This window comes from Periplaneta americana, chromosome 14 (assembly GCF_040183065.1).
Source record: "Periplaneta americana isolate PAMFEO1 chromosome 14, P.americana_PAMFEO1_priV1, whole genome shotgun sequence".
In the NCBI taxonomy this organism is placed as follows: Eukaryota; Metazoa; Arthropoda; class Insecta; order Blattodea; family Blattidae; genus Periplaneta; species Periplaneta americana.
In genome coordinates, this window is record NC_091130.1 from 109,337,768 (window position 1) to 109,352,308 (window position 14,541).

At 33.8% G+C, this 14,541-nt stretch overlaps 1 protein-coding gene across 1 annotated transcript; it reads right to left on the reverse strand.

The window, feature by feature from the left end:
• Positions 1-446: 446 nt before the first annotated feature.
• On the reverse strand, positions 447-14,054 carry LOC138712956 (brachyurin-like). Its single transcript, XM_069844641.1, has 7 exons — positions 14,001-14,054; positions 9,155-9,308; positions 7,272-7,440; positions 4,361-4,527; positions 3,431-3,529; positions 2,005-2,144; positions 447-1,049 (listed from the first exon to the last, which is right to left on the reverse strand). The coding sequence occupies exons 1-7, from the start codon at positions 14,046-14,048 to the stop codon at positions 876-878; spliced, it is 951 nt and encodes a 316-aa protein (XP_069700742.1). The 5' UTR covers positions 14,049-14,054; the 3' UTR covers positions 447-875.
• Positions 14,055-14,541: the final 487 nt, after the last annotated feature.

Genomic DNA, 14,541 nt, shown 5'->3' on the forward strand with positions numbered 1-14,541 from the left:
AGTTAATGAACTGAATGTTATCCGGGTTGCGTTCACTATGAATTCGGCGCAAATTGTTTTCTCTGGGAAAACTATCAAGTTTTGACTCTATGTTGTATGGACATTTTTTGATCCTGTAGACCGTCCCCGACGACTGTGAGAAGGACAGCACTTATACCCCTTACACACTGTATAAGGTGCACTATCAGCCAAAACAAACCTAAGTGCACGGATCCGTCTCGTATCTGCCCTCGAAAAGCCAAGTCAAACCAAAATTTCGTTGCCTGACACCAAAATCATGCATATGTGCAGTGTATAGAAAGGTATTCGCATTTTAAAATGTCACGTCTTTTTGTAATGTCCCTGTCCATATATGTAATTAATAAAATAAGACTATGCTTCTATAAAATGAAATTTTAAACCAAAAATGATTTAGTATTTCAAAATAAAAGACACATGAAACTGAATAAATTGTATTTAATTTAATTAATTACAAAATCTCTTGTTTCGAGCACCATACATATTAATGTATAAGTTCATATATTGCTCTCTTAGCTCTATCAACTTTACTGTACATGCTGTAATTACATTGTTATTGCACTTCAATGTATTATACCTAATAAATAATACACATACATAATCCGGTATGTAACAAACTGGACCAGTATTAGACTATGCCTAAAACTGTCATTCGCCAGAAAATATAACAACACTACATGTTATGTTTTTACATATCCTTTCAATTTGTTATTTGAAGTAGTATTAACGTTTTGTTGAAAATTGGAAAAGTGGCATTAATTGTAATTTAATTGTTACGTGCTACATATTTCTTGCAGTGTTTGTTAGTGTATGATAAGTCTATAATGAAAATAACTTTTCTTCAACGGCAGTCAGAGTTATTCAATGTAGATTCCGGTATTTGACTCAATCCATTGCAGGTAGCTGGTTACTCTGGTAAAGACAGCAGGGTACCCTTGTTCACAGCCATATGACGACCCAAATGACACAATACCAACTTGTGTGTATAGACCATCACTCTCTCCATAAATTAGTGGGCCACCACTGTCGCCCTGAAATACCAAAATTCTCCATATTGAAAAATATTTACATCTTGTTTGAAATAATAAATTATATCCGAGATTTTCAATACATCTATTGAAAACATGACTTATATTCTGATCTATTAATATATAAATATTGTATACAAAAGTAGTTATAAGATATCAAAAAGTGTCATGATAGTAAATTTCAAAATTTGTATGAAAATTCAATTTATGGTGTAGGCTAATAATATTTTTACACGTCTTAACACTAATCATTAGAGCTTTAAAAACTATCGATTATAGGCTACGCTACATCGTACGTAGAGCGCTATGTTTATAAAATGCTTCTGTGCACGCTCGACTAGTTACGATAGCGGCTGCTTGTACAGTCCGCTCCGTATGAATGAACTCGTAATAGAATTTACATTTAAAGAATTACTTTCAAGGTTTATTTCACAACTAAATTTTTTAATCTAGATCGTAGCATATACTTCTAAGCTGAGGAGCATTATAACCCCATTTATTAAAGTGTTTCATATTGTATACTCTTTATTATATTTTCGTATATTACGCATTTCCTCGTCTTTTAATCTTACTTTATGTTCATAAATATAGTCAATTTCAACCAATATCAATTTCAAGATGAACAACATTAACTTTGTCCAGTCGTTGGCTCTAATTTGAAAACAACCACCTGTTAGACTTAATTCTATGAAATTGAAATGTATGAACTGTAGTACGAAGAACGAACTGAAGAAAAATCTAATTATTGTACGAAATTATCACCTATACCTAATGAACAATAAATCATTGAAGTTTTCTTTACAATAAATTATTTGCTAGAAATACAAATCTGAGGAAACTGAATCAGGCATATTAACTTCATTGCACTACATTAACTTACGTAAAAAGAAGGGAATAACGCAATAGCATAAATTAATTTCAAATTAAATATGTATAATTATATTCACAAGATACTCACATTACATGTACTCTGGCCGCCGTAAGTTGAGACACAGAGGTTGGAAGAAGTAATCCCACTTCCAAATGTTTGTGCACATTCATTATTTGTGATCACTGTCAAATCTACAAACTGAAGTGCAGGTGTGATACCAGTAGCACCTGAATATTAAGCAAAATTAAGCAGTGAGCACTTCATAATATTGAATGTATATTATAACCAGTCACCGTTTTTGGCGTGTGAAATAAGTAATGGGAACATTAAGAGGGAGTATTTCATCTTTGCCGCAGGCTGTGGGCGAGAAAACTGACAGCTGTGATTGGCAGATTACTGAGGTGACTTGTGTTTAGGAGGTGGTACTACTCTCAGCTGAAGTGACAACAGATGTCTTTGACTGGGCACTGTACTCAATGACACATACCAGAAACGCAAAGTGGGAGTATTTTGCCTTTGCCGCAATCAGTGGGCAATAAGACTGGCAATTGTGATTGGCAGATTGCTGACGTGACGTGTAGTTGGATGGTACCATTCTCAGCTGGACTGGCAACAAATGCTCATTGACTGGGCAATGAGTTCAAGGACACGCGCCAAAAACCCTGACGTTGGCTGTGCATTGCAATTCTATGAATAACATATTATAACTAACAGCATTTTCTAAAGAAAAAATTTTTGCTGAAATTCAGTTTAATCCTTAAACTTAACTGAAAGAGCGGTTTTGAATATACAAAAACTGAACATGATTTCTAAAAGCATTTCTATAGCATCTATGTGCAGCTGGGAGCTACAGACAAACTAAAAGAAGACGTCTTTGAGGTAAGGCCAGCCGAATACGTTTAGGAAAATACAATTTTTTTCTATTGATTTCTTTCTCAAATTACAAGAAAACTAGACTACATTTGACAATAATTTTATTGCCATATTCATATTCAGCATGAAAAAATACATTGAATTCCTGTGTTTTCGTTTCCGTAACAGAAAAAAGTTAAATTTTAAGTGTTATGTGTAAATTACACTGCAATTGTTTTCTGTGCTAATGCGATGTATAATATTCCTTTTTCATATCAGGTTAAATAATTGATCATTAAAATAATACTCTTCACAACATTTCTATTGTCCTCTCTGTACAAATCTTCTTCTCTGAAAAGTCACAACTGGTCCATAACGTTGTTACCACAACAGCAAAAGGAATTTTATTATCTCAGAGTTATATCAAAACAATGTACTAAAGTTTATTAAAACTAACTGGGTAGAAATTAATAATCGGAGTATTATTAATTCGAATGAAATTTGAGAAGAGTGCTGTTCATCTTCAGATTTATATTTAAAAACAATATCACAGTTTTTAATTAAAATTATTTCTAACAATACTAAATAATTACGCAGTTGACATAATATCGTTAAAGGATACATTTAAAAAATATAATTGTCAGAATAATTCTAAACTTACCATCATAAGTTTTCCCCCAGCCACTGACACGAAGAACAGAACCAACAAAACTGGTTCCTTGTTGAGAGTAAGTGGGTAGTCTCACAGGGCTGATATAATCTGAAAATATTCGCAGATTATTGTACTATGTTTATGTAAGTTATGTTTTGTTGAATTTTCATACTTACAATTTACAAATGACTTTTAGAAAACCCGGAGGTTCATTGCCGCCTTCACATAAGCCCCTCATCGGTCCCTATCCTGAGCTAGATTAATCCAGTCCCTATCATCATATCCCACCTCTCTCAAATCCATTTTAATATTATCCTCCCATCTACGTCTCGGCTTCCTCAAAAGATCTTTTTCCTCAGGTCTTCCAACTAACACACTCTATGCATTTCTGGATTCGCCTATATGTGCTACATGCCCTATCAATCTCAAACGTCTGGATGTAATGTTTCTAATAATGTCAGGTGAAAAATACAATGCGTGCAGTTCTTCGTTGAGTAACTTTCTCCATTCTCCTGTAACTTCATCCCTCTTAACCCCAAATATTTTCCTAAGCACCTCATTTTCAAACACAATTAATCTCTGTTTCTCTCTCAATGTGAGATTCCAAGTTTCACAACCATAGAGAACAACCGGTAATACAGGTAACTGTTCTGTAAATTCTAACTTTCAGTATTTTTGAAAGCAGACTGGATGATAAAAGCTTCTCAACCGAATAATAGCACAGGCATTTTCCATATTTATTCTACGTTTACTTTCTTTTCTAGTGTCATTTATATTTGTTACTGTTGCTCTAAGATATTTGAATTTTCCACCTTTTCCAAGGATAAATTTCTAATTTTTATATTTCCACTTCCTACGATGTTTTGGTCACGAGACATATTGTATAAATATTAAACAGACATACATTATGTCGTATGCTTCATAGATAAACGCACTTACTTGTGAATTGCAGAGGTTGCGGTAGCTCGACCACAGCAATGTCGTTACGGATGAAAGTCGGATCGTAGGCTTCGTGTCTGATGCTAAATCTGGATGTGACGGTTCGCGAACCACTCTCTGTTGCGTCTAAACGGTTAGCTCCCAGTCGTACTTCGTATGTATTCCCTCTGCAATGTTAAATATACGAGTATTATTCTAGGGCGGCTATTCAGGTGAAGTAGGTGAAGTGCTACTTCACCTGTATTTATATGAAAAAAACAATTTTATCTCGTATTAATAATTAATTCTAGTTATTACCGGTACCTCATTAATAAAATAAAAAAATTCAATCGTTATGAACAGTGTTTAGTTGTATAAATAGTATCTTTAACCGTCGCTGAATAGAATGTCAACTGTTATGAACAGTGTTTAGTTGTATAAATAGTATCTTTAACCGTCGCTGAATAGAATGTCAACTGTTATGAACAGTGTTTAGTTGTATAAATAGTATCTTTAACCGTCGCTGAATAGAATGTCAACTGTTATGAACAGTGTTTAGTTGTATAAATAGTATCTTTAACCGTCGCTGAATAGAATGTCAACTGTTATGAACAGTGTTTAGTTGTATAAATAGTATCTTTAACCGTCGCTGAATAGAATGTCAACTGTTATGAACAGTGTTTAGTTGTATAAATAGTATCTTTAACCGTCGCTGAATAGAATGTCAACTGTTACGAGCGTCGAGAGGTCTCTATTGGAACTTACAATACTGTAGAGGTGAAATTATTTGGGATCCTATTCTCATGCAACACTTCGTTTCCATGGTAACGTGACGTCACGCACGGAAGAAAGATTATAATGAAGTGCGTTTTTGGGTTTTTTAGTTACGGAGAGCTGTCAGATTTGTTGTAGGTAGAGTAACCAGTTTGCAGATCTAACGGTAATAATAGAGAAGGGTTGAAGTTGGTCTCCAAGGCCGGTGTCTATTGTTGAAGGGCTGTGAAATTTTACAATGTGTACCCTACTACCTGACTCGAGAAAAGTATCTTCATTTCTTGTGTCCAAGCAGCCACCTCTGCAGCGGTAAATTCGCTGACTCTATGTTATTTTATTAGGAATACATCCCACATACATTCGCAAAGTGTAAAGTTGTTTTTCCGTGGTGTGTATTAGTTCTTCTCATGAGAACATGACCGTGCCAGTTTTCTTCCAACTCTCTTGTCTTTGAAAGTTTAACATGCGCGTAAATGTACACATGTAGTTTAATAGTGTGTACGCAGTGAGGGACGTGAGAAGGTATGCGCCGGTATGGAATACCGCTACTGGTTTCTATGACCAGAAAACATACCGTTAGTGAAAAATGACATACGGTCACTGAAAAAATGTGATCCATAAAAATTTGTTTATACATTTCTTCACAGCAAAGGGTACTATCTGTTTGATTCATAAATCTAAACCACAACCTTCTGGAACTGTATTCAACGCGTATTTAGACACGTTTATTTGATAAGTCAACCCCTGGAATGTTTACAACGGTAGTATTTCAAGTATATAAAGCTGTGATCTGTAGTTTGTGGTGGCCATTGTTGCCAATTCAGTGACTGTATTTTTTGTTGCACTTTTTATTAATAGTAAGGCACTTTGAAGCTTTAATATTATTTTAAATGATAAATCTCAATGGACATTGCAAAATAATTATTTTATTAAGAAATTTAATGTGTTGCGTAAGCTTCAAAGGTTCGCGTTACTGACTGCACGAAACAATTTATTGTACATCATGTATGTGTATGTTATTAGAGAGAGGGTATGCCTTTTTTAAATCGAGGTATGCCAAGGACAAATCTTGGGGTAGCATACCGCATCTGTTTTTTTCCCCACTTCCCTCACTGTGTGTACCCAAATACTTTCCCCTAGCTCCAGTTTATCTTGCAAGGACGCGTTTTTGCGTACTTTTAAATGTTTTTAGTTTCATTTCATTCATTCGTGGGTCGACCTGGTTGGCGAGTTGGTATAGTGCTGGCCTTCTATGCCCAAGGTTGCGGGTTCGATCCCGGGCCAGTTCGATAGCATTTAAGTGTGCTTAAATGCGACAGGCTCATATCGGTAGATTTACTGGCATGTAAAAGAACTCCTGCGGGACAAAATTCCGGCACATTCGGCGACGCTGATATAACCTCTGCAGTTGCGAGCGTCGTTAAATAAAACATAACATAACATTTATTCGTGGTCCGATTTTCCGGCTCACATTATTGCCTACACTCACACACACACACACACACACACACACATATATATATATATATATATATATATATATATATATATATATATACACACGTCTATATGGAAGGGTTAAGGCTGATTCACAATAAACCTGGAACGAAAACGACGAGAACGAGAACGGAAATATTGTTAAAATAAATGTATTTAACTGTGACCATTTACAATGAACTATTGTGAATGCTTACATTTAAATACATTTATTTTAACATTATTTCCGTTCTCGTTTCCGTTCCCGGTTTATTGTGAACCAGCCTTTACTATCTAAGAGAGTAACTTAAATAGAAGTCGTATTTTCGTGAGATATTTTAGAACGAAGAATCCACAGTCAATTTTATTATTCATGTATTTTCGTCTCTCGGAGAATTCAAATGAGAGACAATTTTAGGCTATATATTCCCCGCCTGAGCGGAACAATGCGGCTCCTATCGCTTGGATGACGTCACCGTACAAGAATTCTCGAATGCCAAGTGCATAAACGTATCGCGTTAAAATTAATTTCGGAATTGTTTTCAAAATTAAAATTCATTATACAATACTAATTTTACAATAAAATAATTAACCATACGGTTAAAACTAGAATTTTTATAAATACTACAATGTACTATTTATATTCATTAAAATATATATATCAGAATTAAAATATACTCACGCACAATGTCCAGCGGTGAGAATCCACTGTTCAGAGATGACAGAACCACCGCAGAAAAATGAGTTGTCAACGAAAAGTGCGACTTGCCAGGGAAACTGGCCGCGACTTGCAGTGTAACCACTAGTGATGCGAAGATCTCCACTCGACAAATGGACTTTCCCAGCGAATTCTGATCAGAACAGATTATTTTAAATTCGGTAAAAATAAGATTAATTCCATCATTTTTAGAAATAACATACTGTAGACAGAACTGTACGTATTCCATTATAATAGTGATGGATATTAGTGTGATATTATTTTAATATTAATATTATTATTATTATTATTATTATTATTATTATTATTATTATTATTATTATTATTATTATTATTATTATTATTAAGTTAAGATGAATCTGCGAGATCAATTTCCTTTATGAAAAAAGGTCATGCGCTTTGTACTGTAGTTTGGATTACAGATGTCAATGTTCTTTTTTTGTTTGTCTAAAATATTTCGAAGTTACGGATAAGCCCATCCTACTTGTAAAATGCATAGGCACCGACTTTTAGGAGCAAGACAATTTCTGCCCCCTCAAATTGTCTCGTAGGCCATTCCTAGATGGGTATGGGTTATTGCTTTACTCACTTCATCTGTCCATAGATGGCAAAATGAAATGACTTCGAATCAATGTCAATAATATATTCCTATCTTATCGCAGACTATCTCTGATTTACTTATAATATAATCTGATGGTTTTGGAGCATTTCAAACGGCAAAATCTTTTTTTTTCTAATGATATATGTTACTGATATTTTATATCATTGCCCCATCAGATCTCTAGTTTCCCAATAGCGATCATTTTCACAGGTGGATTTCAGGGATTGACATTGTCGTAGATTTTCTCTGTCCATACAACGAGAAACTTCTTTGACTTTAGTATTTATTGGTTGCAGGAGAATAGATTGCCCGTCAAAATGTCTCATAATCAAGATTATTATTGTAAATGTAACGAAATTCGTGTTATTTTTTATTTATCTTATCTATAATTCCGAATGTTAATTAATTAAGTGCAATTTCATAACCGATTATTATTTTTTGTATTTTGTTTAGGGATATATTTTATGATCTTCAGCATCTAATGTCGTTCTTTTAACATAACTTCTGGTTGGATTACAATTAATAGCAAATTGTTCTTTGATTTATATTGAAAGCAGTGAAGTACTATCTCACCAGAAGTAAGTGCTTAATGACAAATATGTATCATATCATAGCATATTGCAAGTAACCTCTCATTATTTATTTTCCTGACTAATTTGCTGATTTTGAAATGTTAAAAAAATAAATAACCGGTTATTTTTGATCGGTTAACTTCCTTCTGATTCTGTTAATTTAAAATAACAGATTATTTTTGATCGGTTAACTTCTTTCGGATAAAGTTAATTTAAAATAACCGGTTATTTTTTATCAATTAACTTCCTTCGGATTAAGTTAATTTAAAACAACCGATTATTTTCGGTCGGTTAATTTTCTTCGGATTAAGTTAATTTAAAATAACGGTTATTTTTCATCAGTTAACTTTCTTCGGATTAAGTTAATTTAAAATAACCGGTCATTTTTGACCAGATAACTTTCTTCGGATTAAGTTAATTTAAAATAACCGGTTATTTTTGATCGGTTAACTTCCTTCGGATTAGGTTAATTTAAAATAACCGGTTATTTTCGAATAACCTTCCATCCCTAGCTTGTAAACAAGTCATGTAATATTTTAACTGTTCCATCGGAGGTCTCATTCGTCATTGGAGCGATCCTATTGATAATTATTTCCTTTCTTCTTGCACTTATAATGTTCATATTTAACAAATGCCGTATTGTATCAAGGTTCAGATGAAAAATAATTTAGTACCTGGCTGAGGTTTGGTGCCCTTCTTATGATCTGTAACATTTTCAGGGCTCTTCTTCTGTGCTGCCATAATGTCACGCCATTCCTGTGCTGTATGCTTTGGATTAACAGGCATTACCATTGTACGACGGTTCACTTTCGTAAGACTGGCCTCAACCTAAAACAATTTAAATGACTACAGAGTATGGTAAAATTTCTCATTTAATACATAAAATAGATTCCGAAATGTTCGCTGTTATAAACTTTTCTACATGCCGTCTCTACGTACTCTGTCGTCTGTCTGTTTCTTTGTTCGTTCGTCCGTCTGTTATGTTTTTTTGTCTACATATTTTTCTCTTAGTATACTACTAGAAGAATGTTTATCATATACATTATCTAAGTAGAAAAATCACGAAATGATGTGTATGAAATAAAATTAGATTTATTAAACTCTTAATGAATGTTTTTGAAGAAATAATATAAAACGGAGAATTATTCAAAATGGTTTCCGAATGTAAATTGTTTTATTTCTTTTACATAATATAAAATCATAAACCAAAACTGCGGCTTCAGAAGAGATTGTTTTCGAAGATCTGAATATTCTATTTCCTTAGAAGATAAAGCAAATATAGTATATAAGTAAGTATTAGTTTGAAATATTTTTCAACAGCCGTCTGTTTCATTGGAGTCTGCTTGCGTCTGGATTTCCAAGACGCAGATCTGTGGACTGTGATTCAAATCAGCAATAAATAAGCGAGGTCTTCCTCATTTTTACCGCTGAACGATCTTTGAAGAAGAACAAAGAATTCTTACACTGTAAATAAGGGAAGTTTCATTATCTGTAGTCTATACAATAAAGCTAAATTTTACATGAGACTATGGTAACAAGAACAAGTAATATCATTCAGTAAATCAAAAATCGACCAGTTGCCCATTACGCACAAAAATAAGCCTCCTACTACAGCTTACTGTGTACTAATTCATTGCTTCTGGATTTGGTATCCACATGTATACGAGAATTGTAAATAAAGTAGTTTCAACACTGCCGGGAATGGGTCATGCGTATTCGCATGCGATACGAGACAATCGTAGGTGAAGATATTTTCGATGTATTGAATGATAAAACCGGTTGCTATGACAACAGATTGTTATTATGCGTGATTAAATGCAGAGCACTATTTTACAGTCCGACCATCGGATCTGTGCCCCCGTAAGATATGCGAACTGAACCTTAATTCCTTTTCAGCCTCGGTAATTCATTTCTCTCCCTGAATTCCTATTTCTCTCTTTTCTATCCCTCTCTCTTTCTCTCCCCCACTACTCACAATTTTGAGCCTTCTTGCGGGACAGTTTATTTGCACTTGCAGTCCAGTGTTGTCAACTCAACATGAATACTGTAGCACGGAGTGGTGAAAGAAATATTATTAAGCAAGTAATAGCATTTTGCATAAGTCAATCAGCGTCATTAGACCTACTTAAATTAAATTATGAATAAGTAATAATTAACCTTACAGTATTATAAGCAATATTCAAGAGACATGACACTGTTTGACGGAAGTTTGGCAACATCCCTATTCGGCAAGGTTCGTAGCCTGCTGTTTGACGTAGTGGGAGAGAAACGGGTAGAATGGGGTGAGTAGAGGCATTAACTTTTCCAAGAACGACAGCGCTGAAGGGGCATAGATCCGATGGTCCGACAATACCCGCTCTAAACCATGTTTACTAAACTTGAGCAGCGATCGTGGATAAAAATTGAGGTAGCCCGTGGTAGAAATGCACGCCAATGTCACCAAGGGTTACTTGAAGCATGTGGCAACGATGCATTACAGTATCGGACGATGGTTGCTCAAGTTTAGTAAATATGCTTTAGAGCAGTTAGAGATAGTGCTCTACATTTAACCACGCACAATAACATCTGTTGCCATAGCAATCGGTTTTATCATTCAATACAACGACAATATCTCCAACAACGATCACCAGTTGTCTCTTATCGCATGTGAATGCGCATGACCCATTCCCGGCAGTCTTGCCACTGCTTTATTTACAACCCATGTAGTTGTTTCCTATTGCTAAACACTCTAACGACTTGCGCAATAATTCACACTACTTTCCTTATAATTAATCATTTAAATATCATCTGACTGATATGTATGAGGAGAAGTAATGTATAATTTACATTTTCTTTTGATTTATCATGCATGGGAATCAATTACAGAAGATATTTTATAATCATAGCATCTTAAAGACTTGTATCAAATGGAGTGTTTAGAAAACATTGAACAACTATATAGCCTTAATTCCATGAAAAGTCTTAAATATATACTGCCACATAAAAATGGAACAACAAATTATAATATTGCACGGATTTGATTCAGAATGTTTTATTTAATGCATTACATTAAGCTGGGACTTCACAATACCGGTACTCAATTTAAATTTTCTTTTCGGAATATGTATTATATGACTTTCTTGTGTTAAATTCTATCGTACCTGGTTTACATGTTTCGACCTATTATGGGTCAGCCTCAGAACTGGTTGTTGTTGGTTTTGACATGAAAGTCATATAATACATATTCCGAAGTGATACAGTGTTAAAAGTTGTGTAATCAAGATGTATTAAATTTTCTGGTATTTCCAGTTTCGCAATAACTGCGTCTGATTATATTTTTAGAAACTAACTGTTAGGAAATGACATTTCGTGGATGTGTCAATCTAGCTTCAGTTTCCATTCAATTTCCCGAATTATTAGTATTAACTTACATACAGTACATTTGCGAAATTATTGTCGTCTTAACTCCGCCATTGCCGGTCCCAAGTCCGGATAAGAAAGAGTGAGGGAGGAGAATTAATACGTCATTAAAAAACCTTGGTTTAACGACTCCGACTGATAGTATCATGTATGGGCCCTTTACCAGAGTTACGGTGAAGACCTTAAGGGCGACTTTGACACAGATGGAATCATCGTTATGGCGTGTAAGCAGGAAGTGGCATCCTTTCTTAGAGTAATTTTTATGCTGGGCTCCAAAGGGTAGTGACGTTCATTCCATCTGCAACCTCTTCTACTAAAAACCTAACCTCACCTTCTCGTGGTGGAACCCGTTCATGAACAAACGAGACTCTGGGAACCGAGTCACAGCGATAAAAGATGAAATAATTGGGGAAAATCTTGAAGTTGCAAAGTCCTTGATGACTATCGGAAGAATTGATGATACCACGTACAAAGAATAAATGAGAAGAGGCTTTATTACAAATAATATATCACTAGATATCAACCAGCTGCAAAAGAAGTAATATTTGTCGATTGATAAAACGATGGTTGGATCAAGTGGATCAGCAATGGGCTTAAGAATCAAAAGCTTTGTGTAAAGGAAGAAGAAGAAGAAGAATGTCGTCTTTTTAAATTAACGCACATAAAAACAAAAGTTCAAAAATAGCCTATATTTAAGAGTTGCTGTATACAGTATGCGTCTGTGAATCGAACTACTTTCTTTGATTTAGGCCTATACCACGATTATTGCGTAAACCAGTCATTTAGTATTTTAAAAAAATCATAATAAATTTAAAACATAACAGGTGTTAAATATGGACTTTATTAGAAACTATATTCCCATAAAGTCTCTGTGACTTCTTCGTTTTGAATGTAATGTTGCAGCCGATTTATATCTACCCTTTTACTTTCTTGAAATATGATGACTAGAGCCCCGATGTTTAGGCATTTATAACAGTTAAAATAGGCAGGCAAAAAAAAAGGCAATAAAACGTAAAAAAGGACAGAATAATCTTTGAAAAGGCATTATAAATTTTAAAATGGCTTAATATATTTTAGCAATAAACTTAAATTATATCAACATAACTCACATATTTACTTCGCAGGTGACACATGTTGACTTATAAAATACTTTTTTCGTGATAAACTATTTTTTCACAAACCTTACATAACAAAACTGTTCTATCGGTTGAAAACACATGGGCACCAAATTCATTAATGTGAAGTTTACTTTGCAATGGTTTACTGAATTTAGGCATTCTAGCTAACCGACCTTATACCTTCAGTCACCCGACAATAACTGACTGTTCCTCACTCAAATTTCTTTCTCCTACATACGTGTAGCACAAAATTGTAACAATAAGATTTGAAAATACGAAAGCAAACATTGAAAATGCTACGTTCTATGAGAATGAGCTTAATATTTAAAAAGCTGATTGTTGGTATCGTGAAGACATGACAATATTATATTTGTAACTGTGGATTGTCGGTCATTATTCATAGTACACCAATAGTATTAAAGCACGATTATTAGCAGATTAAGCATCGAAATAAATTATTTTTATTTACTATTGTTAGTAAAGTTAGTCATTGTTTCAAATATCTAAATTTCATACACATTACATTACAATTAATTAGAAAATTGCAAATAAACAAAAAAAATATTGCTTTAAAATGACAAAAAAAAAAGGCATTTATTAGGAAGAAACACCTTAAAAAGGCAAAATAGGTAAAATAAAAATTGGCCCTATCACTTTGATTTACTCCAAATCACATTTATATCTTTGCAAATAATGATTTACTTCCACCCAATAAAAATGTAATTTTGCCAAACATCCGGGCTCTAATGATGACAACATTAGAACGTTTAAGAATATTTATATTCACATACAGTACAAAACAAGCTTCACTTAGCTAAAACAATACATAATGCTGAGTGAATATGGAAATTATGGAACACGTAAATTTGTCAAAATTCAATTGTACTGCTTGACTTGACAGATGGCTGTTCGAAATAAGTTAAAGCACATACAAACAGCAGCACAGTAACATTCTTCCTTTCAGACTACAGTAATTAAATTACTTTATGCATTGTTTTCTTACCAAGAGACAGGCTGTTGCCAGAAGAACAAGAGTTATGAGCGACTTCATTTTTGCCGTTCAGAAGAAGACTACTTCGTATCGTTGCAGAAAGTGCAATTTATATATGTCTGTGTGTGTTGCTTCATTTAAATTTAATCAGGTTAATGTGATATCATGTATTGAAAAATTATATAATCTATAAGTAAATTTAATATACATTAAATAAATCTGAAAGAATATTGCCGCAAACAAAGAAAATTAGGTTACTTTGAGAGTCGATAACAATCTGATAAGTAAGTAGGCCTACGACATGAAGAGTGTTTCTATTTCGGATGCGACAAAAATATACACAGTAATCACAGAACGAAAGTAGGGCAGATCTCAAATGTCTAAAAAAATTATTACGATTATATAGGGTCATTTAGGGACATCTAGAAACCAATTTATGCAAATTTTATTCTACCTTTTCCCCTTATAATTATATGGATATGTTTTCTGTACATTTCATATATCTAGTGCCAATGTGAACATTTTGTATCACTGTATTTGAAAAAATACAAAT

What these genes read in the sequence shown, in the direction of transcription:
- LOC138712956 (XM_069844641.1), bottom strand. Translation starts at nt 14,048, where the DNA reads ATGAAGTCGCTCATAACTCTTGTTCTTCTGGCAACAGCCTGTCTCTTG. An exon ending in GGGCACCAAACCTCAGCCAG is followed by an intron (nt 7,441 to 9,154) that starts GTACTAAATTAT and finishes TGTTCTGATCAG; the next exon opens with AATTCGCTGGGAAAGTCCAT. An exon ending in CTCACCGCTGGACATTGTGC is followed by an intron (nt 4,528 to 7,271) that starts GTGAGTATATTT and finishes TTAACATTGCAG; the next exon opens with AGGGAATACATACGAAGTAC.